General features: G+C 43.7%; 1 protein-coding gene across 2 annotated transcripts; it reads left to right on the forward strand.

The window, feature by feature from the left end:
- The first annotated feature begins 664 nt into the window (after positions 1 to 664).
- LOC118103414 (collagen alpha-1(XVIII) chain) lies at positions 665 to 23,762 on the forward strand. Of its 2 annotated transcripts, XM_035150334.2 has the most exons (41): positions 665 to 1,273; positions 8,891 to 9,432; positions 10,266 to 10,346; positions 10,429 to 10,488; positions 10,819 to 10,894; positions 13,254 to 13,396; positions 13,490 to 13,507; positions 13,598 to 13,804; positions 13,893 to 13,919; positions 14,018 to 14,080; positions 14,171 to 14,254; positions 14,339 to 14,389; positions 14,480 to 14,611; positions 14,765 to 14,818; positions 15,007 to 15,051; positions 15,159 to 15,221; positions 15,583 to 15,714; positions 15,968 to 16,033; positions 16,124 to 16,150; positions 16,367 to 16,465; positions 16,605 to 16,640; positions 16,787 to 16,873; positions 17,228 to 17,263; positions 17,366 to 17,425; positions 17,886 to 17,963; positions 18,099 to 18,134; positions 18,226 to 18,279; positions 18,402 to 18,473; positions 18,585 to 18,650; positions 18,847 to 18,877; positions 19,095 to 19,148; positions 19,240 to 19,274; positions 19,390 to 19,515; positions 19,765 to 19,912; positions 20,008 to 20,072; positions 20,540 to 20,668; positions 20,756 to 20,788; positions 20,871 to 21,281; positions 21,364 to 21,561; positions 21,663 to 21,772; positions 21,853 to 23,762. In XM_035150334.2, exons 1-41 carry the CDS (start codon positions 940 to 942, stop codon positions 22,058 to 22,060), a joined length of 4,377 nt encoding a protein of 1,458 aa, XP_035006225.2. In that variant the 5' UTR covers positions 665 to 939; the 3' UTR covers positions 22,061 to 23,762. The 2 variants fall into 2 exon arrangements, with proteins under 2 accessions (XP_035006225.2, XP_035006226.2); XM_035150335.2 differs by lacking the exon at positions 15,159 to 15,221.
- Positions 23,763 to 25,297: the final 1,535 nt, after the last annotated feature.

Here is a 25,297-nt window from a genome sequence, read left to right on the forward strand (position 1 = left end):
TTTATTTCTCATGAAACATCACATGATAGTTGGTACATGAGAGAAGAACAAGAACATAATTATAGGAAAAATCAGACAGGTTTCTGTTAGCGGTGGATTTATACTTTAAATGTCTAGCTCTTTAAAAAGTGTCTACGTCTAACGCTCATTAAATGAACATGCTGGGTCTTGTTTAATGAACCTGGTGAGTGCGGTGTGGATCTTGATTTCATGTTATGTTATTTTATTTATCTATTTAACGTTTTTTATTGTTGATCCCATTGCTATGTCTGCACAGAAACCTTTTTTGCCTTGTATCTCTGTGCATGTGACAAATTAAAAATCCTTTAAATCCTTAAACTGGATTTAAAGGATTGTGCCAGAATGTGTCATTAAAAAAACCCAACAGATCTCTTTGGCAGCTCGAGGTCACGTCTTCTAAACGTCTCGCGTTTGACAGCTTGGAATTCAGACTGATCCTCATCAGAACCTAACCTCCATATTTCTTCTGCGCGGGGTGGGTGTGTCGCCGCGGTAACAGGCACGCTCGCATGCTTTTTCTCACATGTGGTCGAAAAGGGTCTTAGGGGAGCCACTCTGCAGCTCACACAGGGGAGGAGTGTGTGTCGGGGCAACTCTTGAGTAACCAATGACTTCCAGCAGCACCAGTATATAACAAGCCTTCCCCCACACTTCTGTCTCCCCCCCCTCCATGCATGTAAGAGCTTTTTTTATTTTATGAGAGAGTTTGCAGCAGCGTTGTTCTGAGCTGAGTTCTGGAGGGAGGGTCTGAGAGTGGGAGTTTTTATGTCGCTGCTCTCGTTCAGTGGATGCTCAGTGGCCCTTGAACGGCTCGGATTGAACTGCTGACCGGCTGGCTCACAGGTGGAGCTTATAGGGGGAAACAGTGAGAGTGCCCTGTGAGGAACACTTGGAAGGACCGTTGCAGGAGCCGGCAGCATGTGGAGGATCCAGACGTGGCTGCTTGTCTCGGCCCTCTGCGCTGGGAGCCTGGAGGCCTGGTTTTGGAACCCAAAACCAATTCCCAACACAGAAATCCCAACAGAGACGACGGCAGTGACAGGTGCCACCGTGACTCCCAGTGGCACGGAGACGATGAAGGTGGCGGTGATGGAGGAGGAGGATGACAACCTGTCCGGGGTTGGGGAAGAAATCATCAACGTGGCCACAGGAATCCCTAAGATTGTCGAGACGTGGGACGGGACCCCGACCACCACGACTACTAACGCGGGCCTTACAGAGAAGGTGGAGAGCGTGACCCTGAACATGACGGGTAATACAGACAGGCTCAGAGGGGAGAGGGCGGAGGAGGGGTCTGGGGTGGGGGCAGGGAATGGATCTGGCTCAGGATCTGGCTCAGGATCAGCGTCCACAGATGATCTTGAGACAGATCCAGAATCGGTCTCGACAGGTGATAAAGTCCCGCCTCGCAATTTAACCGGTGATGTTTTAAAAGTGAACGGAACTCTCGGGGGTGCACTGGATTCAGAGCCGACCCCCGCCGATAGTCGCATCCAACCGTGTCTCCCCGTTCCCTCTGATTGGCCCGTTTGCTCGGGCAAACGGCCAAAGTCTTTCACGCTGCCCAACTTTTTCAACCACACGTCTGTGGAAGAGGTGGGGGCGGCGCTGCAGGAGTGGGCGTGGCTGGCGAGGGCAGGGTGTCACCACGGCACAGAGTGGTTCCTCTGCCTTCTGCTGGCCCCCAGGTGCCCTTCGCCGCGCGCCCCCTCGCTCCTGCCCTGCCGCAGCTTCTGCCACGTCCTGCGGGACAGCTGCTGGGCGTCCCTGAAGGACGGGCGTCTCCCAGTGGAGTGTTACCTCCTGCCTGAAAGGGCAGAGGAGCCCTCATGCGTGTCCGTTAGTAACTGGAAAGGTAACCCCGGCGGGTTAGAATGTATCAAGTGTGCTGATACATTTTGAATCCGATGTCATGTCACCTTTTTCGTCGTAGATGTTGCAGCGCTCAAGTCTGTGTGTGTTTGTGCAGTGTTTGTTGTGGTAACACACACGTCCAAGCATATGATTGTCACTTTGGAGATCTTTGCTCGTCACAAATGTGATTTTCGCATGTTTTTGCCATATTTAAACACCACGCTTTTGCATTTTAAATGATCAAATGGCTATTTTTTTAAACCTGCCATGGTACCTCCCATTGAAAGAGTCAGAAAATCAGCCTGCAGGGACTTCAGACAGGTGACCCACACATCATACCTGCTTTTATTGTTGTTAAAGTACTGTTATTGTTGCATATGAAGGTGCAGATTTAGAGGTGTGCACGGGTATACCATATATTTACCATGGGGTAGAGGGATTTACTATTATATCCACATATATATATCAGCATATCAGTTAGTTATTACATTAGTCGCACATGCAACTCCATAAAAGATGTAATAAATCAAAGCAATTACAAGGATAGAAACAATAAAAAGAAGACTCATAAAAGCAAATAAATGCAACATGAAAAGAAGACTGAGATAAGATAATGGCCACAGTATAACTTTATACTTCAAGAATAGCTACATCACTAAAGCACAAGTCGAATAATTATCCAAAAATAGACATTTCTAGAAAAGGAGTAGAAGTTTTATGCAAAATGTACTGAATATGAGTTTGTTAAAAGTTAAATGGCCACATAATGTTTTCTTATTGGATTGTAATTACTGATGCACTTACAAGATGATGTTCTCTATGTCTTAAATCAAGCACGTATCGAGTCTGCACAAGCCTATGATTACAACATTAGAAAGCACAGGGATGCCTGCGAGGTAGAAGCACGGTGGGCAGAAATGTTAACGATAAACAATCTGCCACTAATGGTTAAAACATGCAAAAACGCCCGGTGTGATCGTTGCAGTCGCCGTCGCTGCCGTTGTGGTGTCGCTCTTTGTGTCCGCTGCACGTCCCGAGGAGGCTCTCGTCGGCGCATGGCGCAACACCGCAAGTTCACGTCACTGTCCGCAGGATGCATGCGTTGCACGTTTTGGTGTGGTTGTCTCGTCACAGTGCAAAACCTCCTCGTTTTTGTGTGTGTGTGTGTGTGTGTGTGATAAACGTCAGTAATGGTCAGCAATGTTACGTTACAGGTTCTTTTGAAAATTGTTGCAGAGCATGTCGTGAGTTGACCAAATGCATTACTCGGTGTTCCACTCACATTTTATTACTCTCTACATGTTCTCAGGGGATTTCTAGTCCATTTATATTATGAAAAGTGCTCTAACTGAATATAACGTATACAGTTTAGAAGAATTTCCCTGAGAGTAAACTCTTAAGACAGGAAATGCTCCAGGGGCCCTCGTCCAGTATGGAGGCTGAGCGTTAAACCCCCCTTTATCATGTTTTGTCCCGCAGGACTATTTAATATATGTTCCAAGTTTAAACAGGAGATAGTTTTGTTGCTTCCCATGTTCCGTATGTAGGGTTCTTGTTTGGATAACCTCTTAAACTGCACTTAAAGCCAAAGATTGGAAGCCTCTTTGCTATAAAACACAGATATGTGTGAGAAATGTGTGAGAGTTTCAGCCTGCGGGAGAGACCTTCTGCTAAAGCCCAGCATGTGGTGCGGAATTATTTCTCCCTTAAATCGTTTTTCCCCCACAAGATGTATGAAACTGGCTTTTTACATTTAGTCCCCGTGCTTGTCGTCAGGCGGCTTTTCACCTTACACCTGCAAAGGAAAAGAAAAATGGAGGAATGAGATGTTTTTTCAGGGCCTTTTCTCAGGGAATCCAGGATAAATGACTTTAACTTCCATATATTGCGTTCCAGGATTCTCTTGTGATACCAGCACTCTATTCTCTTGGCTGGTCCAAGAGGATTTATGGTGGTGCAATAATCACTCTGTTCCGCTCGGAACATCCTACCCCTGCATGCCGGTCACGCATTGCTACCTCCTTGTCGTCATATTTCACCATTTCTGATCAGCCGGCGTGGAATGTTGCGTGGATTTAGAGGCGAATGGTGTCTTAGCATCTCGAGTCCTCAGGAGGGAAACAATCGGGCCATCTGTGGTGGCGAGGGAGGGCCACAGGATGGCATTTATGATCGTGGCCGTGGGTGGGAAAATGGTCCGCTCCGGAGAAAGAGCGTGGCGATTGTGCGATCAGTTTGGGAGAAAGGGCAACGGTGTCTCGCCTGGTAACAAGAGAGCCTTGTGACCGGGATGAGACAAGGCGGCTCGAGTCTCTGCCCCGGGGTCAGAGGGCACAGCCAGTCGCCTCCAACCTCCGAGACCAGTTACACTTGATGGGTGGTAATTGAGCATTTGGCCGACCATTAGAAGATGCGCAGACACAGAGAGTGGGACAAAGTGTGAGAGGGACTTTCATGACGACAGGGGAATTACCCGCTTTTTAACTCAGAGTTCCCAGACGCAGCATTTTCCAAAATATGCAGAATTTTAAGTTGCATTTTGGGCCAAGTTTATATCATTAAAATCCCCCTGAGTATTTTCCATTCGCCTTGTGATGAGTTGGTTGCAGCTCCTGCAGTAAATCCACCAATTCTGCACAAAAGGTCACTTCACTATAGCCATTGTGAGTGGTTATAAATTCACTAATGTGAGAATAGCGGCCAAATGTCTTCTGTGGTTGTAAATATCCTCAGCTCGAGCTTGGAGACCACACATTAAGTTTCAAAGTGTAGCTTCTGAAGTACTTACTATATATAGAGTTGACTATTTAAAATTAAGCATTAAAATGTAAAATATCCCCATGTTGCATATCTGCTGATGTCTCAGCCTCCATTTCTGCCCTGTGGCCAAGAAACCCAGGCTATTTCAAAATGTGGATCCTCCAGCAAAAAGGTTGGTGCGAAAGAAAAAGACAAAAAGAAAAAACCGTTGATCCACCCATCAGTCAACTTTAATTGGCTCTCAGCTCTCGTCTCGTTCAAACGGGGATTAAGGTCTGACTGTGTGGCAGCTGCATCACCTCTCAGACGTGTGAAGTCCAGTTGTTTCGGTCCCAGGAGGACAAAGCTACAGCTGGGGGTTAGTTCATGGATCAAGCCACCAGCCTAATTATCAGTTCAGCTTCTCCTGATGCTGGAAAAAATTCTCCTGTCCCCTAAAGACACTTGGGATTTAGAGGCTAAACATCTTTTCTTTACATGATTTAAGGTAAAGCAGCCGACTGTCTGCACTGTATAAATACCTCTGATTTCTTCTCAGTGTATCATTACACAGTTTAATTAGTTTGTTATTGCAGCGCTCGCTTTTCCTAACAAGGACTGCAGCTTTCAGGGTGAGGTAACTCGAGCTCCGTTTGAGGCATACTTTGATTATGGTGTAACGTTCTTAAACAGTTTGCATGCAACAAAACAAAGTTAGTATTTGTTGCTCACGCACAAAAGAACACTGACATGCATTTTCTTCTGATTTTGTGCACAAGGACAATTCAGGCCAACCAGAAGACGAAAGTTATTCTAACTGCATCAAGTTCAGTTTCTTTAATTGCACCATAACAAAACCAATACTGCAGCCGCATAGATAGCGACAGCAATCTGATATCTAGCTGCTCCTGTTTATAAAGATGGACGACACGTCTCCACTTCCTCCCGCTGTCCAGAAATGAAGCCAAAATATCCCAGGTACGAATGCCGCCATCTTGCTGCAATCTCGGCATTTGGAGCAAGAGTTTGCAGCATTTGTCGGACGGAATTCTATATAAAACCACATGTGCCTATTTAGTGTAGCTTTACACACAAGGATCTTCCAGCACGATACACTACACAATAATATTATTATTATTAATGATTCTTTGAGTTTGATTTAACCCAATAAGGCTGTGTTCACATTTGCTGTCATAAATTATGGTCTAGTGACCTTGTGGTTTTTAGGCCTCATTATTTTTAGCTCATCCTCCAATAAAATTGTATTTCTTATCCCTTTGGGAGTCGCCCTACCCCCCTAAACCTCTTGGAGGCGTCCATTTGTTCCCCCATGACATTTCAGCCTGTTTTAACTGGCATTTTGACTCTCTCTCTCTTTGTGCTTCATCCCGTCAGAGTCCCTCATGGTCCTTCTTTCCCATGGACATCTGACACGCGTTTCCTTCCTGCCTCCATCTGTCCGTGCCTCTCCTCACTGGCAGCATCTCCTTTTTCCTTTTTTCCTCACACAGTAAAACAGGCTGTGAATTTCTCCAGGTTTTCATGTTGGAAAATACACACAGGAACAGAATACATGAGGTCATGTTTCAAAAATTATTTTACATGCCGCTGGTGTCAGGGCTGTGAAACATTGCTGCGTGTTCCATGCTGTTCCATGCAGTTGTTTCTGTTAGCATGGAGACACTGAGTCAGAGCGGAGACAGGACCAGGGCAGGAAGCCATGAGCAGACATCTGGGTTGATGCGATGATGCTCTCGCAGGCGAAGTTCCCACGTTTGGTTTTCATACCAGCTTCCATCTGTTCTCTGGAGAACAAGAAGCAGCTGATCACAGATCAGATCGGACATGAGCTTTTAATGGAAAGCGTTAGTGGTCATTTGTGCGTTGGGACCTAAAGCTTGTGACAGAAAGAGATTGCAGCTCTGATAAAGAAATTAGAAAAGTGTGTGTAATTGTTGTGTAAAGTTTTATCGTAAAGTGGAATTTCCCTTCTTGTCATTCATCATTTGAAATATTTAGCCCTACATACATAATCCAACCCACCTGATCTGTGCAGCAGCTGCAGCGGCTGTGTCAGTGTGAGCTTAACCAATAGCAGGTGCCCTCAGTGGGAACTCGGCCACCCGGCTCGCGCTCCAATTGGCCGAAATCCCACAGGACGCAGCCGCGCAGGTTGAGACAACATAACGCGCACCCTATCGTGCAGCAGGGACTGTGTGTGTGTGTGTGTGAACATGTGTTACGGATTACTCCCTAACAGCGTCGGATTGGCGAGTGCAGATGTGCAGTCGGTTATGTCACAGAACTATCGGCCCGTGACAGTAGTGTGACCTTCCTCTCAGCAGGTAGAAGATGAGCAGCACACTCCAAACTCCTTAAGCAGAATTATAAATTTGACAAGACGCACTTAAAGCCCAAAAACATGATGCTGGGTGACCTTTGAGATTAAGACCTGGATGCCAGCTGCTCTGTTCTGAGGATTTACTGCATGTGATAAACTAATAAGTGAGAAAAGGAAATCAGCTATTTTCTCCCACAGCGTCTTCCAGTGTGTTATGCAACCAGCGTTCCCTTTGAGAATGACTTGTTTAACTATATTAAGTCCTTTTTTATTTTATAAAGATTTCTGCATTATGGGATGGGATGTGATATGGGTCCTTCCCTGACCCCATACATTTTTTTTGCCTTCTTTGTTGAGAGGCTGATCAGACCTAACCAACAACTTGAAAACCAGTGAACATAAAGATAATATAGTATATTAGTTAGTTAGTCATTATAAACACATAGAACTGTAAATCAGTCATAGTGGGCTTGTTTAGTCTGAGCAAGAACATTTTTCCTAAACTAATGAGCACATGGATCAAAATCTCCTCAGTGTTTTACCTTCACACTTGACTGTTACAATATTGAAACGACCACTGTGCAGCCACCATTAGGAATGATGAATGGTGTTATTGTTTTGCTCTGAAGGCGTCTCTGGTAGTTTTCACTCCTTAACCGTCTGTGACACTTTAACAAGCCGTGTTCGACGCTTTCTCATCGTTTTTGTTTTTGGGAAACGCGGGGGAACCCCCACCATCGCCGACCTCTGTGACCCCTTAATGCACAGATTGTAAGTTTTGGTCGGCTCCTCTCATGAATCTGCGATGACAGGCCGCCCTCAGGAGATCGCTGAGTCAAAGCGTCAGACCATTTCTCCCTTGCGATGGAGATGTGTGAGAAAATAATGGTAGCTCTCAGGGATGCCGACTCTTTGGGGTATTTTAGTCGATGGGAACTGAAATGTCAGCAGATTTTCCATTAATTTGAGTCCAGCTTTAGTCAGTTAGAGTGTAGAGGTTTAATTTAAAGTTCACCCAAAAGGAAACAAACAACAGATTTTCTTACTTAACTCTAGTGATGGATGTGGTCTTGCAGGAAACCAAAGTTTTTATTTTGATCATTTGGGAGAAAGGCAACTTCAGTTATCCGGTTTTGATGATGTCTCCAACCACATAGGGCAAAGGTTTTCCAAATGGACACTAAAAAAGAGTGTTAAATGGCATCTGGGGGAGGAGAGGGACTGTAAGGCCCTTGCACTCCACAGTGATCACTGACTGAATCCGTGGTCAGCTATTTGACATTGTTTCACCTCTCATGGTTCAGCGAGTGTAGCCAGTCACTCGTTTAAGTCAGATTCCTACTGTGCAGCAAGTATAGCGTCCTCTTAACGAGCATCTATGCACACTAAAGTGTATTTTATTTTGAAACTTTCCAAAGGTTCTTAAGTCAAAAGAAAAACTACATCTAAAAACACACAACACCTCCTGGAGATGTACAATGAATTCATACTGGACATGTTTTCATGGAGCCTGATATTATTATTATTAAGACAATAATCAATACAGTATGTTCTGATAGCCCGAATAAGGTCAAGTTTCTACCTTAGTCATATTATGTCGACATGTATACGTCTTAATCGTAATTCAGCGATGGTGTCAAAATGTTTTACTTTCCAAAGAACTTGTGATTTGCTGATCATTTCTGTGCTTCAAACTGCCTCTGTCTTCACAACTCATGTTGCCTTCAAGTGCACCTCATCGAGTCATAAATTCAACATCTTATGCAGATGTCACAGGACTTTTTGCATTCATGTTATGAGATTTTTTTGTAGAAAACAGTATCCAGCTCTGTTTTTCAGTCGTATGCAGTTAATTCATATGTTTACTGCTGTTTACAGGTCTGTCAGATTTCTCTTTTAAAAGTATGTCCTCAAAGTGTTTTTTTCCTCTTGCAGAGGAGAGTGGTGTCTCCTTGCTCCAGCTGATAGGAGACCCTCCACCCAGTGAGATCGCCAGGGTCTACGGGCCGAGAGGGGAGACCGCCTATGCCTTCTCCGCCGCGACGGTGTCGGGCCAGCCGGCTCTGGCCCACGTCCCCAACCCATTCTACCGCCACTTCTCCCTCCTTTTCCACATCAAGCCAACCACTCCCGCCGCCTCCGTCCTCTTCTCCATCATCGATGGGCCCCAGAAGCTCATGTACGTTGGCGTCAAGCTCAGCGCCGTGAAGTCCGGCCGCCAGAGGGTGCAGTTCTTCTACACCGAGCCCGACTCGGAGGCTTCGTATGAGGCGGCCGCCTTCGACGTCCCCAGCATGGTGGACACCTGGAGTCGCTTCTCGCTGTCCGTCTTCGAGGAGCAGGTGACCTTCTACCATGGCTGCGACTCGGAGCAACGGGTGGTGAGGTTTGAGCGTTCCCCGGACCCCATGGAGTTTGACAATGGGGCGGGGATCTTCGTGGGTCAGGCGGGAGGAGCCGACACTGACAAATTCCAGGTAAAGAAACTGTAAATGTAACAGGACTATAATAATAAAGTCCTAGTACATTGATCTAACTATATTTACCAGTAATCGATTATCAGCTGATCCAAATACTTACAGATTTATTTGGAGGAGCCTTTAAAATGGGACAGGACTTGAGACTTTATGATGCATTTTGGTCTCAAACCTATTTTCCTGACAAATAACTATAATTCACGTCCGTCTTCTCACCATAAACTCCGGGGCACCGGCAGAGGAAATGCTCGAGTGCTGAAGAGATGTTTACTCATCGCATTTCTCACCGAAATTAATCAAAAGCAGCAACGTGCCCTCGTCCGAATGTCTCCCACGGGACCTGGCGAAGTCAGAATAATACACTGTGTGCTAAAAACACAGGTGTGTGTGTGTGTGAGTGTGTGTGTGTGAGTCTGACCTCTTTAATATCTCCCTGTGGCACCTCATGGCAGGTTCGCGTTGGGGTCACTGGCAACAGGAAGTTAGCCCTCCTCTTCCCCGTAAATGTATTACTTGACCTTTATCACCTTTGACCTCTGACTTTTAGCTTAGACCCAGGTGACCACATGTGACGCTCACAGGGCTTTTGAAGTGAAGGAATTCATATAATTCATGTTAAAGATTTGAATGTTCTATGTTCGGTTGCACAAATTGGTCTCTGTGTTAAAATATATTCACCGGTGGAGCATCCTTAATCCCACCAGGCCTCAAAACTGTCTGTATCATGTTTTAAATAGGAAGCCACACGCATGCCTGATTTCAAGTAAATTGTTTTGTCATCACGGTGAAATAAAATGCATTTTCTGTGTGTGTGTCTGTGTGTTTGTGTTTAGGGGGAGATCGCTGACCTGAAAGTAGTTGGAAACCCTCAGGCTGCCGAGCGCTTGTGTGACGACGAGGACGACACTGACGTGGTGAGTATTTGCGTTTTTTAATATTTTCATCAAAGGTTCCGAAATATCCAGATTTACACCTTTTTTTTCCTTTCTCTCTCAGGCCTCTGGGGATTATGGCAGTGGCGATGGCGAGAGGAGACAAACGGGACACGGTGTCAGGGTCAGTGCGTCTTTTCACTGTACACAGAGGTCATTCAAACTATAAGATAAACCTATAACATGACCCTTTCCACACGTTTGATGGAGGCATAGTCCGTGACTCACACAGTCTGGGTCTGTAAATGAACGGCCCTTACAGAAGCATTTGGAATCGGTCCAGTAGATCGTCTCCGCCTCGACGCGGCTGCAGTCGCTAATGGAGATATTTGTTTTCTGCTTCATTCCACTGATTTTACCCCTGAAACTGAGTTTACTTATTATTATAAATCCTCCTGACCCTCTGGAAAGTTTAGATTCAGCTGTTATAAACTATGTTCTGATCTGTTTCCAGACAACCACTGCACCCTCCCGTCCGGTACCTGAGCCGCCGCTGATATCCTCAAAAGGAACCCGACTGAAGGAATCAGGTAAAAGACGTCTACATTAAATTAAACACTAGAATCTGTTAAAAGGGCAAAATCTTCAGCGTGTGCTTGCCAAGTCGCTGGTCACAGTAAACACGCTGCAGAAATGTGTAATGGAAGTTTTTAATCACACGGCAGCCGCTGCCAAAGAAACGTCATGTGTTATTGTCTCTGCTTTCATCCAGAAACATGTGCATTAGGCTTCTTGTCTGGACCTGAGTGTTGTGGGGGGTTGGCCGCAGGGTTTGTGTGTTTAACAGGAGTCCAACAGGAGCATCTTTAGCTCCCTCAGGTGGAAGATTAAAGAGCCTTGTTGGTTGGAAGCTAGGATTTGAGCAAATCAAATAAGCAGATTTAGACATTGTGGGACATGTATCAGGTTGCTTCTTCCATCACGCCCCTTCCAAAAAAATTAACAAGCCTCTACATTCCCCCCCGTGTGCAAGCCGACACTTGCAGCCGCCGAGCAGAGCAGGTAACGGTGTGTTTGTGTTGACTTTAGACGTCAGGTATCAGCAGCCGGCCGTGGACCACAGCCGGTCTGGATCAACAGGCCCAAGAGGTGGGTCTCCGGGGGGCAAGAGGGTCGTGATAACGGCCGGAAGGAATGCAAGATTAAGATTATGTCCTAATCAACGTGTGGCCATCCTATCAGAGGATAGAATGAGCGTGTTGAGCTTTACGCATGTCGGTGGAGGTTGTCCTGCAAGAAGATTCAATGCAACCTACGTGGAGTAGCTTGAATGTCTTGGTCCCTGCAGGGAAAACAAAAAGCTTCAGTTTCCTTGTGTGGCATTTGGGTTGTGGTCGTCATGTGAACTCGGTTGCTGAAACACAAACACCGACATGATAATGGGTTTACACCGGGCTCTGCTTTGTTTCCTAATCTTGAAGTCATGGCTTCAAGATAATTTCTGCATCAAAATCATCAGTTTTGTGCTTATGTGATGCATATTCATAAATTATGATGCTTTTAATGACATTACCACAGCTATGGTCTCTCCCAGGTTTAGAAATTAAGATTATTCAAATTGAAAAACTTTACTGGTACATTCTTTAATTTGTGGAGAACAAAATCTTCAATCCATTGAGGGCTGGATTCAAAACCAAAATCAACCACAGTTTTTGCGACCCTCCAAAGATATGCCTCCCTATACCATCACACACAGAGTGGAGGTTAGGACCTCACCGATGTGTGAAGTAATCGGTCCAATTGCTCTAAATATATAAATATTGCCGTGATGGATGCACTGGCACTGATAGAGGAGTGTGTGAATGGAAGGATGAGGAGTATACGAGCGATCTCAAAGATTTTTTTGTCCCATGATGATGATTAATGAGTTGATATAGATTCTATAGATCTGTGATCTTGGATCCTTGTGCCGAACCGAACCATCCCAGTACAAACACTGTATAATATTTACCTTTCTATGTAGTGCCTCTTTTTAAAATCATTCAAAATATATAATTCTGTTAAATTTCATAGATTGGGGACATCAAAGCTGAATTTAATAATCCTGCAGTTTTGGATGATTAAAATACGTACAGGAGAGAAATTCCCTCACAATCCTACGCACTGTTTTATAAACGATGCCCTGGACACAAGCAGGACACAAAACTAGAGAAGGAGAGATTCATTGTCTGTGGCCACCACAGGTAAAACCAAGGTGGTCTTGCACCTGTCGTCACTTTCATTTGCACCAAAGCAGGTGAAATTGATTCTCAATCACTTCCTAAATGGACGGATTGAAATCCCTGAAGTTTAACTGACGATTTAAGTGTTTTTGAGCAATCGCTTCCAAGATTAAACATAAGAAAAGAAAAGAAATCACAGAGAGGAACATTGTACAATTTAAATAATTTTAAAAGGGCAAACTTCCCACAACTAGTATGGACACATGGAGAGGAACTGGACCAAGGAACAGAGGAGAATTATGAACGAGGCTTTATCGCCCTCTGCAGGACATATTGCTACACTGCTTCTACTGCGATTAGTAGCTCATTAGAGTCACTTTGGATCAAATGAGAAAACCTCAGTTTAATGTAAGATATAAGATAACAACTTATGTTTCATATTTTCAATAGACATTGTGTGATTTATTGAGTTTGACAGAATTATCATAAGGAAGCTCATATAAAATGTCAAACACAGCAGGTATGCACAGTGTGTGATAACTGTAACATTCCAATACTTAAATTAATTACTTGAAATGTTTCCTCGTGCATGTGCAAATGGAGCTGCTCATTATCCTGTGCGGTGCATTAAAGCTTGGCCCAACGTATAAAATAACCCCAGCATGTAATAAGTGATACTTGTTTCTGACCCATTTCTCAACTCATTATCATGCAACACGTCCTTCAGGTCCCAGTGGTGGTCAAGGTGAGAAAGGTGACAGAGGAGAGAAAGGCTCTACGGGGGACAGAGGCCCCTCGGGGCCGAAGGGAGATTCGGGGTCCAGCTCTGGCTCTGGTGTCTCCTCTCAGGGTGGAGGAGGAGGACAGAAGGTAAAAGACAACTTCTGATGTTTTCAGCTACATCACCTGACCTACTCGGATAAGTAATGAAATTATTGATTTGTCTTTTTCTGTGTATTTCAGGGGGACAAAGGTTCAAAGGTAAGTTCATAATTTTTCAATCCCAGAACTAAAAAGGAGTTCTAACTTCACCAGCTAACAGTTGATTTATCTCTTTTCCGTCCCCACCAGGGCAGTTCTGGCTTCGGATACCCCGGCAATAAAGGAGAACGTGGGGCTCAGGGGCCTGCCGGGCCCGCTGGTCCTGCCGGACCTGCGGCTGAGGTGGTCCGACTCGGGGACGGCTCTGTTGTGCAGCAGATGGCCGGACCCGCCGGACCTCCGGGGCGGCCAGGGTCGGATGGAGCCGCAGGAACTCCAGGAACCGATGGGGAGAATGTGAGTATTTTGGTTGGGGTGTAGTATAACTGTTGACTTTTATTTTTTTGGGATGCACGTCTTTCACTGACTGTTCATGGTATTTCAGGGTGATCCAGGAGAGGATGGAAAAGCTGTAAGTTTCTTTTTTTTTAATTTAACACTTTGAAATATTGCTGTTTCTAAAAAAAAAACATAATCCGTCATATGTACTTATTATGCTCCTGTTTCCAGGGTCCTGCTGGGCCACGAGGTTTCCCAGGAAATCCAGGAACATCTGGTGCCAGCGGCCAAAAGGTGTCGTAGAGAATGGATTAAGACGAAATGTTAAATTATATCACAACTTTTAATTTGGTGCGATAACGTGTGGCCTCTGAATCTCTGCAGGGTGACCTTGGAGAGGGTCAGCCAGGACCCAGAGGGTCCCCAGGTCCACCAGGGCCCCCTGGACCTGGCACTGGTGATCGCCCAGTATGTCCACACCTCCTTTACTTCCAGCGTTTATGTTCTCAAGACTTATTTCTGACTTTAATTTGCTAATTTGTGTTTTAACAGACGTTTGTTGACATGGAGGGTTCAGGATTCCCAGACTTGGACAAATTCAGGGTTTGTTGATTGTCATTAAAAATCAATAAGGTTTCACCTCTTAAAGTTGAGACTTTACACAACATTATAATTTTGTGATTTGTAACCCAGGGTGCCCGTGGTCCTCCCGGTCTTCCTGGCCCTCCCGGGATCCCTGGTACTTCAATAGGACTGGGATCCAATGGTCCTGTAGCCTTCGGACCCCCGGGACCACCGGGACAAGATGGAGTCCCTGGTCTGCCCGTGAGTAGTTTGACTTTGTCTGTCTGTGACTCCATATGGTGTGATTCATTTTAACTTTTTCTAATCTCATTAGTAAATAGATAGTAAATTTAAAAAGGTTAAAAATCAACAGATTAATAAAATAATTACATGGAATTGTGTCTGCTGTTTCAGGGCCCCTCCGGTCGTCCTGGTACTCCTGGTCAGCCTGGACTCAGAGGAGAGAAGGTGAGAATGAGCAGATTGAGGTAAACTGTTGAATGATTCTCCCAGATTACGACTTAAGAATGCAGAGGAGGGTTTTATGAAAAGCCGCGAATAATACATTTAATCCCAATCCATGTAATTGTCGTTGAGATGTTTTAAGGGAGCTAACGAGTCTAAGAAGAGTGTGTATTTCTTTTGTTTCGCTCCAGGGTGACTGTGAACGGCTCGGTCTTTCAGGAGCAGCTGGTGAAAAGGTGAGTCAAGGCTTTTTTTTTAATCCGTCAAACTCAAACGCGTGACTTGTCTTTAAAAAAACATGAAGGACAAACTCTCTCCTTCATTGTTTCTTGCTTTCCTCCAGCAAGACACACAGGACTCCAACTTTTTCACAGGCCTCTTCTCTTACTTTAATCCATCCCCTACGGTGTGTAATGGGTCGCAGGTACTGGGGGGGTGTCTCTCTGCTTTGGTGATTTCCTTTACTTTTTTCTATCTGTTTCCATTTCCCCCAACTCAACATGTTTCACATAATTAAAGTTGTGTTTCACTAACCTTACAACGGCCTGACGACCAAGACTTACTCTCCCTAGTTTAGTGAAATATTCTGCTGCTTCCTTCCACTTTTCAAACTCTCACTGTATCTCATAAAGCTTCAACTCTGATTTTCCAGCTCTGTATGTGTCTCTTGCATCCCTCCGTTTTTCTCACTGATTATTCTTATTCTTATTATTCTGCAGTTATTTTCACTATTGCAAAACATATACACGTTTAATTTTTTTCGTCAGGGTTCTACGGGCGATCCAGGACACACTGGTGTACCAGGGCAGTCTGGGCTTGCAGGGCTTCCAGGTCCCATGGGACCAGTTGGACCTGCAGGGCCTCCCGGGCCACCGGGCCCATCTTACCGTGTCGGTCATGTGAGTATAGGTCTGGCTTTTAACATGTATGAATATATAAGTCAAATACAGTAAATGCAGAGTCCCCTGAAGATGTAGCTTTTGACAACTACAGGAAGTGAACCCAAAATATCTTGAATATTCAAACAGACTTTAAAACAATAGTTACAAAGCCCATCATTGTTTGGTAAAGATTCACAAAACCTAGAATCTGGCCAATAACAAAGAACTCCTATAGGAATCATCTTCCTTGTTTCAAATCTCCTCCTTACAGAGTGACAACAACGGATACGAGATGACCGATGGCTTACCTGGACTCGCAGGCCCACCCGGACCACAGGTACACATCTACCGCACACACATGACATGTCCTGTCCTTCTCGTCACTGTACATGAAGTGTCTCACATTTTCCTGTGTCATGTCTTCCAGGGTCCGACTGGTATTGCAGGTCTCCCCGTAAGTACAACAAAGAGTGTGTATGGTTTTGTGTTGCAGTTGTTGGTCTCACAGTCTCAGAAATTAGTAAAACGCTTTCTCAACAAAGCATAAAACTGCTAGAAATCCAAGAAAAGTTTGCCAGAAAGCCTAATACAAATTTTATAATCCTTCGAAGTGTTATAAGTATAATAGTGTGGTGATGTAATTATTAAGGTTTTTGCTGGTAATATCTAGGGTAAGCCAGGTTTTCCCGGCAGCCACGGAGACAAAGGAGCAGAAGGAGGACGAGGACCACCTGGGATGCCAGGCACGGACGGATTCAAAGGGCAGTCGGTATGTTGCTGGATAAACTGTGTTGTGTTCCTTAAATTGCTTAGTATACACATTTATATTATACGCGAATAAAACACTGGATTTTATTTTTTTATTTGTCTGTTGTCTTGGCATTAAAGTTGGCATGTTTGATTTCCAGGGTGAAAAGGGAGAACGAGGATGGAAAGGCGAGATTGTGAGTTTAAAGTTTTTCATTTCTTAAATATACAATTTCACTGACACTCAAAGCAGAAAAAATTGTCCTTAACCTTGACCAAGGTGAACTTTATCCACGTTTATGCCTCTACTGCTAAAACCTTTGTGTCTTTGTTTGTGTCGCAGGGTCTGCCGGGACGCGACGGTGGACCACCCGGAGCTCCAGGGCCTCCCGGGCCTCCAGGACAGGTCGTCTCCCAGCCAACAAGTGATGTGAGTCCCGGCTCGAGATCAGAGCGAGATGCGCTGATCCTGTAAATAACTGTAATACTGTAAAACACATGCGTTTGACAGCTCGTCACGTTAACTGCTCGATCACGTAATCACTCCTCGATTGACTCATATTCACTAATCACTGCCTGCTTTGTTTGTTCCCCTCCACACTAACTGACCTAACTTTGTCTTGCTGTAGTATAACGACCTATTTTGGGACGAAGGGTGGCAGGTGAGTGGACACACCCTTTGTTCCCTTTAACCAATTTCACTACAAACCTTACTAAACTAAAAGTCTAACATTTGAAAGGAATATTTGACCTTTTTAATACCTTATCATTCTCTCTCCTGTAGGGAGGAGCTGGTACTCCAGGTCGAGCAGGATTCCCGGTATTTGTCGCTGTCGTCATCACACAGTTGAACATGGACACATCCTGTGAATGCACAGAAATGGGACTTAAATAATGTTATTATATTATGCGTCTGTTTCAGGGGCCCGTGGGACCAAAAGGAGATAAAGGAGATTCAGGTCCTCCAGGATATGCACCTCAGGTAGAATAATCCACATTATAATCAGTTCATGTTTCATTTTACACAAACATTCATATTGAATGTATTTTTTTCATACACGGCAAAGATATATTTGAATAGATCTTATTTTTATTCATCTTTGATAATTAGTACGTATATTTTAAAATAGTTAAATGAATCTAATTTACCTTTTTAAGGGTGTCTGGAAACTAGAAACTAGCTACAATTCATGACTTAATATGCTGTAATTTTGATTTGGTTTTAAAAGCAATCCACATTTCTTACTTTGAATGTTTTCTTAAAATTCCTGCAGTCACAACCAAAACATATAGATATGTTATTATTATTATTACCATCTAAAATTATTGAATTCATGGTTTTCAGATATATGATTCCTCACTTTCTGAGGGCATTTTTTTTCCAGCGGGTGACACAGCGAAGCAGTGGTGGTAAACTTTTTCTGTTAAAATGTTTTGTTCAGGGACAGAAAGGCGAGCCTGGCATCATCATGGGGCCCGATGGGACACCAATGTACCTGGGTGGCCTGGGAGGACAGCAGGTAAAGACCTCAGTGCTTTAATGACGGACCAGATAAACCTCCCGTCAGGATGCACAGCCCATTTTCTGCATTATTCATACAGGACAGTTTTATTGAGTGTAGCCTGAAGATGTCAAGTTTGTATTGTCTTCACAGGGTGAGATGGGACCCCCTGGCCCTGTGGGACCTGCAGTGCGTACCCTATTCTTACGTTTTGCTACATAACCCTAACAGAATCACATCAGTATGATAACAACCACATGATTACTGTGTTTTTCTTCAGGGCTCATATGGTTCTGAGGGCCAGAAGGGAGAGATTGGGCTCCCAGGACGACCGGTACGTTAAAATGTTCATATCAAGTCATTTTAAGATGGTATTATCAAGCCCATGTTACAAGTTGAGGTCTTTAAAAGTGAAACTACACCACTTGAATGTGCGGTGTGTGTGTTTGACTGTAGGGGCGGCCTGGGCTAAATGGCTTCAAAGGCGAGAGGGGAGATTCAGGCAGTGGATCTGGATATGGACACCCTGTGAGTATCACTTATTTTGGCTTATTATCCCATTCAAGCCTAAATTCTGTCATCTCTTATAGTCCGTCCATCAATGCACACGCATAGTAATCAATAAATGTTGTGTCCCAGGGTCCTCCAGGTGTACCAGGCCCTCCTGGACCACCCGGACCTCCAGCTCCCATCGACAGACTCGGAGTGAGTAGAGACATGAAATATTTAACTCAGTGTTTCAACTGTTTTGTGTCCTGTTAGATTAGCAGGGGGACAAGGTATTTGTTGTTAGTTGTTTTTATTTAGTGGAAAATGACATTGGTAGATTTACAAATGACTTTAATCTTATTATAAAGTTGCTTACCGTTTCTCTTTGTTTGTCTTTGTCGTTTCCTCTCAGGGACACGTGGATTACTCCAGACACTACCCAGGTGAGATCAGGTCATGTTGTGGATGCCACGTGTGAAAATCACAATTGGAGGACGAGAAAGATTATCACTATGCTAAGCTAACAAGCTGCTGACTCCAGCGTCAGATACGAGGGCGATATTAAACTCCTCAACCAGAAAGCAAGGTCAGGTATTTCAAAGGCTGTACTAAAATTACTAAAGTACTAAAATTATTTCTGCTGTTCACCTTCGTTTATAGCTGTTAAAGGAGAGAAAGGAGATCCTGGACCAGAAGGGTTTCTTCAAATTCCAGGTATTTCCACGATTTTATCCATGTGCATAATTATTAGGAAATTATACTTTCCGCTTTTAGGTAGTTTAAAAACATTTTGTTTCTGATCCAGGTCTCGGGTCCAACTACGACATTTACGCTTTAAAGGTAAATTTAGCAACCTTATAGACTCTCCCACATGATCTCGATTGTTTGGATCATAGATTATGGTTTAAACAGTTGCGTAGTAAGATTTTTGTCTGTGTGACGTTGATGTGTGCAGAATGAGTTGAAAGGAGACAGGGGCCATGATGGCTACAAAGGAGAGAAAGGAGAACCAGGAGGAGGACATTATGACCCCCGCTATGGAGCCGGTGGACACGGCAGCCAAGGAGCTCCTGGACCTCAAGTACGGTCATCAGACACATGATGCAATAATCTACACATCGACAGTATAGAGCTAACATTATTAGATATAATAGACAGTTGTGTCACTATTATTTCTGTGGAGCACTAAACAACCAAATTTGGCTCCTGACGTGGAACGATTTAATTTCACACGTGATATTAAATTCCATGTATTGAATAGCTACGACCTAAATTGTGTTATTCTACATGTAACATAGTGTGAAATCTGACTCTGTTCATGTCCCATCAGGGCCCTCAAGGTGACTCCATCGTTGGCCCACCAGGCCCTGAGGGTCCATCGGGTCCACCAGGAAGAGGCTACGATGGGCATCCCGGACAGCCAGGGCCCCCTGGACCCCCAGGACCTTCTCTATCTGAAACCCACAGGGGCACACAGAGTGAGTTCTGATCATAAACACTCCCAAATATACTCCAGATTAAGATAAAGTGTTGAGTCTCATTCATGCACATGTGACTGTGTCTTTAATGACAGCGATCAATATTCCTGGGCCACCGGGACCACCTGGAGTGCCTGGACTACCTGGACACACGTCTGGGGTGAGGAAACCTCCGACGCAGTCAAATGTTGCTGCTTTACTTCCTTGTTATTGATTATGAAATACAAACAAATTCCATGGCTCCATGAAGAATCTGTGCCAAAGTCTGAAAGCACGTCTGCTGGACTGAATGACGTATGAGTGCCCGTCCAGTTGAATAATTACCATTGCTTTAAGTAATTACCAATTAATAATTAACCTGAAGAAATGGATGACTTATTAAAAAAGACCAATGACGCAAAGGAAAAACACTATAGAAAATTGAATAGATAATAATAGAGTTAATCTAAAATTGTGAAATACAGTTTTTAACAGCAAGAACACATTTTAAAGGGTTCATCAAAGTCTATTGTATAGAAATCTATTTAATATTAGCTACAAAATACATGTATGAGTTGTACAAATATCAGCCAAGGCCAAAAGACACAATCAACTTACTCAACTTACTCTGGGTTTATGTGTTTGCAGGTGACGGTGTTGAGGTCTTATGACACCATGACAGCCACTGCTCGAAGACAACCCGAGGGCTCGCTAGTTTACATTTTGGACCAAACAGATCTCTACTTACGGGTCCGCGATGGAGTTCGACAAGTCCAGGTAAACATTTCTCTCACTCATGAACATAAATCAGCCAGAATGACACAAAAACAGTTAATTAATTTTGGGTTCTCCTTTATTTTTCAGCTCGGGGGCTATATTCCTTTGCCCAGAGAGGATGTGAGTGTAATTTTTTCCTTTTTTCCCTCCTCTAGAACATAGGACTGTGTGTTTTAATTGATATCATGCACGTTGTTTCCAGGGTAATGAGGTTGCAGCGGTGGAGCCCCCACCCGTCGTCCCCTACTCCCCGGATCACCACTCCAACACTGACTCCCATAGCCACGCTGACAGACAGCCACAGCCTGACGGGCCCCATGTGACGCACACAGACCCTCGATATGCGCCAAACCCTGACCCCAGATACACAACCCGCCCTGATCCCCGGTATCAGCCAGATCCGCAGTATCAGCCAGATCCCCGGTATCAGCCAGATCCCCGGTACCCGGTGCCGGCAGATCCAAGGTTTCCAAGTTACACAGACCGACAAGGCCAACCGGATGGTAGATATTCTGTCAACACGGCCCATGAACGCTACCCCGTCACACCTCAGCGAAGACCTCATCTTCCTGTGGCCGAGACCCCAGCCCACCATCACACTTCAGGTCCAGGGGTGAGAGAGGCTACTTTTAAACAGTCACACTCACGTCCAAAGCATCTAAAGAATTTTACAATGTTACCGGGCATTTCCACAGCTCCACCTGATCGCCCTGAACAGCCCCCAGACCGGCTCCATGAGGGGGATCCGCGGAGCAGACCTCATGTGCTTCACCCAGGCTCAGGCCATCGGGATGAAGGGAACTTTCCGGGCTTTCCTGTCCGCCAGGCTCCAGGATCTCCACAGTATCGTCCGCAGGGCCGACAGGGACCGCATGCCAATAGTGAACCTGAAGGTACACGTTCAATTATTCATTCCAGCAAAAGCAAGACAAAAGAGAATACACGATTAATTGTCAGCGGGTGTTTGAGCGGACTGTTGTCTCATCTCTCTCAGGATGAGGTTCTGTTTGACAACTGGGACGGCATCTTCAATGATGGCCGAATGAAGGATAACGTGGCGATCTACTCCTTCGATGGCAAGGATGTTCTCAGCGACAACACATGGTGAGTAAAACAAAAAAAACATCCAGTAAATGACTTTAAAACGAGATTATAAACAAACGAAAAATCCTGCGTTATCCCAGGCCAGAGAAGATGATGTGGCACGGGTCGACCAGCACCGGTCTGCAGCATGCCGACGGCTTCTGCGAGACGTGGCGCGTGGGCGACCGGGCTTTGAACGGCATGGCGTCGTCGCTGCAGAGCGGCAATCTGCTCCAGCCGAGCTCCAGCAGCTGTTCCAGCTCCTACGTGGTGCTGTGCATCGAGAACAGCTACATCTCTAAGAGATAAACACACACATACACACACACACACACACACACACACACACACATGCATATATAAACACAAATACACACAACACTGGACAAAGGGAAATCCCAAAGCGGTCAGCCAGGCTTTTGTCCACACTTTTATCTACAGTATGTGGTGCTTTGTAAATAATTTTATTTTGTTCTAATAAATAATTAGTTTCTGTTTGTTAGCCCTTCTTATACGGTGCTATACAGGATTATCCCTATGTTGAACCAAAGTTGAGCTCAGGAGACACAGTCACTCACCCTGTGGAAGTCTGAACCCTAAAAGCCGACCGTGTGTTGCCGTGTGTGACTCGTTGGCTCATACGCTGATATAAATATTGAAATTACTTAGCTCGGTGCAAACAAAGCTTCGTCCAAAACCACTTTTCTTTTTTGGAAATAACGTCCTGGTTACTCTTGATAATGAGCAGAACACACGCACTGATAAATGTTGTCTTTATAAGGACCATTACTTTGGTAGAAAGTAGCTCCTGCACTCATGACAGCGTGAAGCACATTCTGGATTCCCCCAGTTTGAGCCTCTTATGTATGACTTTTAAAATATTAGTCAAAGAGCTAAGCATCAGATTTTCTATAGATATAATAGTAATTTTAAATAATTAAAAACTGCAATAGACAGAATCTCTACAGAACTTTGTTTGACACCTGTAAATAGTTCATAAGTTACAATAATTTCTGAATTAATAGATTAAAAATAAGTTATGATGATATTTGGGCATTCCAATTTCGTCTCGGTGTTTTTCTTAAAAACCTTTTTATACGTTGTGACTGTGACATGATGCAAATACATGAGAGGCAGTTATATCTCAGAGAGGGACACACCACTGTGATAACTTGTAGAAATGATGTCTTAACTACCATAAAAGAACTGTGGAATAAGAAATACAAATAGACTCCTCATGTTTCCTTGTTGTTCCTGCAGTGATATGATAATTTACAGCTAAATACCCCAAATAACAGTGGTAAAACTCATTTAAACAAGGCTTCCTGTGTCTTGAATACCACATTTACTACTATATACAGTATTTTCCAGTGCTGCTGTCATCAACACATTTCATCCTCCACAAGCGGGCTACACATTGTACATGAAATCCATGTTTTTTCTCCTTTCCACTGATGTTATCTGTAACCAATAGCACTCGAGTAATCACCTTTGTCACTTTGCTTCTGTCTTACATGGGAAGGTGTGTCCACATGGTCTTTTTTAGCAATAACAAAAGGGATATTTATTTTTTACAAACTGTGCCTTTTTCTTTCTATCTCAGCTATAACGTGTGATGTGAACACTTTCCCCGAGAATAACAACATTTCCAAATATATCCAGCACAAAGATGTTTAAATGTGTGTCTTAATCCTGAGGTTACAGTTTCCCGCTGATATAAAGTTTGTATGCATACAAAAAAATAAATAATGCATGTACAGATATGTGGAAAAGATTCAGCCATAAATGTTTTGTGCGCTTGTTGCTTCTCAGTTGTTTTGCTTCAGGCACTGCAGCCAGCGTAGTGGAGTCTCTTCTGGAGACCTGAATGAAATGTCGTGTACTAACAGAGCCATAACCAACTCAGTGTATCAACTCCTGCAGGTTGCACTCTGTCAACTTTTTATTACATGAGCGACGTTTTCTGAAATGCTGCATCTCGGCGATAAATAAATCTGTGTGGAAACTGTGACTCGCCTTCTGGCCTAGCATTACTTTTTTTTTATCTAAACATAACAGGTAACAAATACCACAAACATATCTGTGGTATTTGTCCTCTGCAGTTTCTTGTCACGTTCAATAATAGACATATATCTGTGACCTGGAAGCTGAAGGATAATGATTAGATTAATATCTATTGAATATGTCACAGGACATCAAACCTTTCATTCATCTTTATGACTCAAATTATAACATATCTGAGGGGTCACAAGGTGAATAAAGACATAAAACAAATTTTCCTTTTTAAATACTTGATAACTTTACCTCTTTAGGACTCTGAAAGGTGTAAAATTCCTCTGTGGACACAAAATGTCATTTCTGCTGGAAAACTTTTCAATGTCCGATTTTGACAAGCCGACACAGGAAAGAAAATCTGTAAAACTGCGCTTCAAATTCGACTTAATTCTTATGTAGGAAGTAAAAGTAAGCGACTCCTTTTTTGGCCTGAGCTGAAATGTGCTTTAACCTCCTCACCTGACACAGGGAAATATTTCCATCGTGTAATGACTCAACATTACACACAACAAGATAAACAAGTAATCTCCTTAGATGGGATTTTCCATTTGAAGTTCATTTAGCTTTTATTGCATGCTGTAGATAAAAACTGACACAAGAGGCTCTCAATTAGGTCATAAACTCATATTACTCACTACAATTAACTGTGGCTGATAATCAGTCAGGTGACAGATCGTGTGGCAGAACTTATTAGCACATTTTTAATATTGTTTGTGGACTTATTTGTCACATACACAAATCGATTTAAGTGCAGTAGTCTGAAAGATTTAGATTGTCTGAGGAGTGTGTTACGTTTATTGTCTCCTCATGTGAGTGATGCATTCGTCTCCTTATCTGGAACGCATGGCATTGTGTCAGAGAGCAACCGCTTCGCTTTTACTGATGACATGTGACTCAAAACCAGAATAACCAGTGGCCCCATCACTGCTTGATGCAAAGGAGTCGATCACGTTCTGTGCTTATGTAGGATGACTTAACAATTCAAAATATATGATGTAATGTAACTCCTATTTTTACATTATATATAGATATTTATTTTGTATAATTATGTGTTTTTAAATTATAGATTACTATTGTATTAATATAAAGTATATCGTATGAGATTATCTGATTTAATTTAATATTACATATTATGATGTTTTATTCTTTTGTCGTATTTAATTATGCTCCAGCTATATGAAATATATTAACATAATATAAAGGCCGTAAACGGGACATAAAATTACCCTGATGCCAGTTTGTATTGTTGAATTATCTATTGATGGTTCCAGTTGACATTTGGGGAAATTATGTGCTCAAGAAGTGGAAGTTGCACTCAATCCAAGAGTGTGCGTGTCACGTCTTTGTGCGAGTGATGACATCAAGAAGGAGCGTGCTTCTCGACGCAGATCGTGGCTCTCACTTCTCCACCTCTGGATCTCCTGAGAGATTTTTCATCTTTTATTTTCCTGCCCTGCTCTCTGACAACTGTTAGGATTTTAATAATATAAT

The sequence above is a fragment of the Hippoglossus stenolepis genome, chromosome 24 (genome assembly GCF_022539355.2).
Source record: "Hippoglossus stenolepis isolate QCI-W04-F060 chromosome 24, HSTE1.2, whole genome shotgun sequence".
In the NCBI taxonomy this organism is placed as follows: Eukaryota; Metazoa; Chordata; class Actinopteri; order Pleuronectiformes; family Pleuronectidae; genus Hippoglossus; species Hippoglossus stenolepis.